Genomic DNA, 4,535 nt, shown 5'->3' with positions numbered 1-4,535 from the left:
GGAATTGAGTTGGATATGCTCTTATGATAGCTCCAGTTTACACTGCTGAGGTTGCTCCAGCCTCTTGTCGTGGATTTTTCTCTTCTTTCCCTGAAGTTTTCATCAATGGAGGTACTTTTTTCTTTTTTCTTTTTTTCTGTGGTGATAATTCAATCATATGGTCTTTGGATATGACTTTTGGCTCTTTTTTTCTTGGATGAGTTGCTCATTTTTCAACGATGATAAAGGAGTAGTAATTATGCTATTCGCACACGTACATTTTTTAAAATTATAGTTATCCAAATTCAACAATTTTTAATTTCTTTTTTATTTCATGATAGTCAAATATTTGGAATAAGATAAACTATAAACCCCAATAGTTTAAAAAAGTTTTACCGTATCAATGCAATTTTTAAATTTTGACCTTATCAAGGCAATTAACACCGTATAGCAGGTTATTGGACGACTAATCATTCTGTTTTACTATAGGAGGATCAGGCTTGTTACGAAGATAGTTAGCTTTTTTTGTCGCAAATTAGTTAACCAAATGGTAAAAAAAAACTCTATATATACATTCATATTAATTAGTACATAAAATAATTTAAACTCTTTCTTATTTACTATTGAATAAATAACTGACCTAATAATAGTGGTTAAGACATTGATATAAAAGGAAAGTAGTTTAGTACTCACTTTTTATGAATCTGTAGTTCCATACATATCAAAAGGATAGACATTGTTTGTAATAGCCCAGCTCACTAGTGGACAATATCACGCTGTTGGGCTGTTAAGATGATAGCAAAGTCCGTTGCCTTCAATCTTGCAAAATATGAAATAGCTTTAGTAACACGTTTTAAAGTCGTGCAGGTTTAGACCGCCTAAAGCACACCCGTCCGGCTTAAATGCGTTACTAGGATCTGCAGCTTGTTTTGTTTATGTATTTAGTCGGGGGCGGAGCTAGGTAGGCTCCAGGCGGTTCATCCGAACCCCCTCGACGAAAAATTACAATGTATATACAAGATTAAAATTATTTTTTTATGTATATATAGTAGATGTTGAAAGCCCTTGGCTTCTTCATATTTTCGAACCCCCTAGGTGAAAATCCTGGCTCCGCCACTGTATCTAGTACCTCTCCTGTATTTCGTCAATATGAACTTTGCCTAGTTTTTTTTTTTTTTTTTTTTTTTTTTTTGGGTCAAAAGACCACTATCAGCTAGTAGTTGATGAAATAAAATTAATCCAGAGTCTTACAAAAAATCCAGCAAGACAGAAAAGAAATAAACAGTAAAATAAACCTGCAATTTGGAAAAACTCCAAAACTTTAGAAAACTAAAGAGAAAAACAGTAAAGGAAAGTTGAAGTCTAGGATTTGCAAGTAGTCTAGGTTTGATGCTATCTGTGAATTACCTCAAAGCTCTCACCGGTGTATGGAATCAAAAACCAATTGAAACTTCTGCAGGCAAAAGATGGACTGAGATGCTATCATTCAACTTTTGCTTTATCAGTAGTAAAACTCCTATTTGATGCCAGCTGAACTATCTGAGCTGCCTAGGGTGTCATTATTCCGTATCCAAAATAAAACTTAACACTTATTATACTCTAAAGAAGTACAGGGAATTAACACGCTTTTAACTTTCCTCAATTCAATTTAATGTTCTAATATCTAAAAATCAAAAAGTTATGCCTTGCGTCCTAATTTATGTGATATAGTTTGACTAGACACGAAATTTAAGAAAGCAATGAAGACTTTTGAAACTTGTGGTCTAAAACAAGTCATACATATTTGTATGGCTGTAAATCATTTCATTAAGGGTAAAAGGGGAAGTTTTAAATTAAATTATTTCTAAATACAGAATGTAACACTCTTTTTGGGACAAACTAAAAAAGAAAGTGTATCACATAAATTGGGACAGAGAGAGTAGTAATTAATACATGTCATGCCTTACATCTTTTCTTATTACTTTTCATGTAGTTTTCAAATAAATAAATTTTAATCTTAAAATATTAAGTTAATCTAATTCAATTTAGCTTCAAAGTTTAGTCAAATTGACTCTTGAAACGCGAAAAGTGCCACATAAATTGGGACGGAGGGAGTACTACATTAAGACATATTTTCAACTCCTTTTTCTACTCATACAAATTAAAGTTACTTATATTATTGTACACATTATTTCTAAAAAATCTAACTATTCCAAAGTGGTAATTAATATTTTATTGCAATTTAAAATTTACTAATAATGTAAAACAATAGTACTTATACTACTGACTATGCCGCGACTGTCTTTTTTACTTTCTTTGGCAGGTGTGTTACTTGGTTATGTATCAAACTATGCATTTTCCAAGCTCCCTTTGAAATTGGGATGGAGGTTCATGCTTGGAATTGGAGTGATCCCATCAGTGTTGTTAACCCTTGGTGTCCTTGCCATGCCTGAATCACCACGTTGGCTAGTAATGCAGGGTCGTCTTAGAGATGCCAAGAGAGTTTTGGACAAAACTTCAGATACTTTAGAAGAATCCAAGACGAGATTAACTGACATTAAAGAAGCTGCTGGCATACCACAAGATTGCCAAGATGACATAGTTTCTGTCACACGACGTAGTTCCCACGGAGAAGGTGTATGGAGAGAGTTATTCCTCCATCCTACCCCCACCGTTCGTCATATTCTAATTGCAGCCATTGGTATTCATTTCTTCCAACAAGCAAGTGGTATAGATGCTGTGGTGCTCTACAGCCCGAGGATATACGAGAAAGCAGGTATTCTTGAATTATGCAACTATCTTATCTAAAAGTTAAGCCGTTAGAAAGGTCATACTTTTATTTACTTAAGGGAAAAGGGTAAAAAAAAATTACTTTACCCTATTCTATATATACAAAATATCTCAACTTTACCATGGCGATTCATACCTTATCCTTAGAAAATTGTCCCATATTTACCTTTGAATCTAACGGAGCTCCAAACTGAAGTTTAATGGCTAGTAGTTTTAAATCATAGATTAAAGTATATGGGTAATTAATTTGGACTTTTGACATGAAGTATTTTGATGCGTGGATTTCACCTAGTCCACAATATTGGTGCTCCGTTAAGGTGAAAGGGAAATACAAGACCATTTGCTATCAGCAAAGGTATGAATGGTCATAATGTATAACAAAGGGTAAATTGAGATACATTTTACATAGTAGAGGGGCGAATTTGAACCTCTTCTTTTTATTAGTTATAATTGCAACACGCTCCTCACGTTCGAAGCTTATTCTTTTTCATGGGTCAATCACGAAGAAATTCTTATTTGATAATGAATGAGAGTGAAAATTGAACAGCACCACTACTTGCTCTAGTATCATGTTGAACTGTGTGAATACATCATTTAAGAATTGAAACTGTTAGAAAGAACGCGATTTTACTTAATTACATCTTCAAATTAACAGGCATTACTAAAGACAACGACAGACTACTTGCCACTATAGCAGTAGGATGTATGAAGACATTCTTTATCTTGGTTGCCACATTTTTGGTGGACAGGGTTGGAAGAAGAGTATTGCTTCTATCAAGTTGTGGTGGTTTGATTCTCTCTTTGCTAGGCCTGGCTACAGGCTTAACTATCATTGATCACTCAGATCATAAGCTAAAGTGGGCAATAGTCCTTTGTATATTTACAACATTGTCAAGTGTTGCATTCTTCTCAATTGGCATGGGTCCTTTAGCATGGGTATACAGTTCAGAGACCTTTCCATTGAGATTAAGAGCTCAAGGTTCTAGTATAGGGGTGGCAGTCAATAGGGCAATTAGTGGAGTAATTTTGATGACATTCATATCATTGTACAAGGCTATAAGTATTGGAGGGGCTTTTTTCTTGTACGCTGGTGTTGCAATTGTGGCTTGGATTTTCTTTTACACATTGTTACCGGAAACACGAGGCAGAACACTAGAGGAAATGGAGCCATTATTTGGTACTTACTTTAGGTGGAGATCAACCATGAAAGAGTTGAAGAGAAAGAGAGTTGAAGGTGACGGTAGTGCTCAAGTTTTGATGAGAGATACATCGCTAGCTCTCTCATAATTGAATGTCCTCTATACCTGTATTTATTACTTCATATATATATTACTAGTAAGGATGTCAGCCTGTAACATATACATCTGAGATTTTCTTTTTTGTCTTATGTATTATTATTGATAATACTAGATAAAGCATACCCGTGATACGCACGAGTATATCCTCGATGTGGTTTGTTTATGAAACGTGTGACATCATAATTCTACATATATGAGTGTTTTTTCAACTCACACTGCTTGCAAGATGCTTTCCCAGTAATGGTACTGTCTCGTCATTATTGATGCTAATTACAAAGTTACAGAGGTGACTTTTCCACAAGTATTTTGAGGTGCTACTGTAGTAATCCACTTAAAATAAGTACATCAGAAGCAAACTGAATCTATCATTTCCCATGGCGACCAGCCATACTGTCCAGCTTAGCATTCAATTTTCCTCATTATCCTTGGGAAGTGTAGAATAAGTACCTTCTTAACCCATACATCTATCAGATTTATAGTTAAGGAAAT

General features: G+C 34.5%; 1 protein-coding gene across 1 annotated transcript; it reads left to right on the top strand.

Annotated features, from left to right (window-relative positions):
- The first annotated feature begins 12 nt into the window (after positions 1-12).
- Positions 13-4,259, top strand: LOC132054347 (polyol transporter 5-like). The gene is made up of 3 exons (XM_059446382.1): positions 13-111; positions 2,282-2,734; positions 3,404-4,259. The coding sequence occupies exons 1-3, from the start codon at positions 24-26 to the stop codon at positions 4,033-4,035; spliced, it is 1,173 nt and encodes a 390-aa protein (XP_059302365.1). The 5' UTR covers positions 13-23; the 3' UTR covers positions 4,036-4,259.
- The last annotated feature ends 276 nt before the right edge of the window (positions 4,260-4,535 follow it).

Source organism: Lycium ferocissimum, chromosome 4 (assembly GCF_029784015.1).
Source record: "Lycium ferocissimum isolate CSIRO_LF1 chromosome 4, AGI_CSIRO_Lferr_CH_V1, whole genome shotgun sequence".
Taxonomy (NCBI): domain Eukaryota; kingdom Viridiplantae; phylum Streptophyta; class Magnoliopsida; order Solanales; family Solanaceae; genus Lycium; species Lycium ferocissimum.
This window is presented reverse-complemented; position numbering and strand designations above follow the sequence as displayed.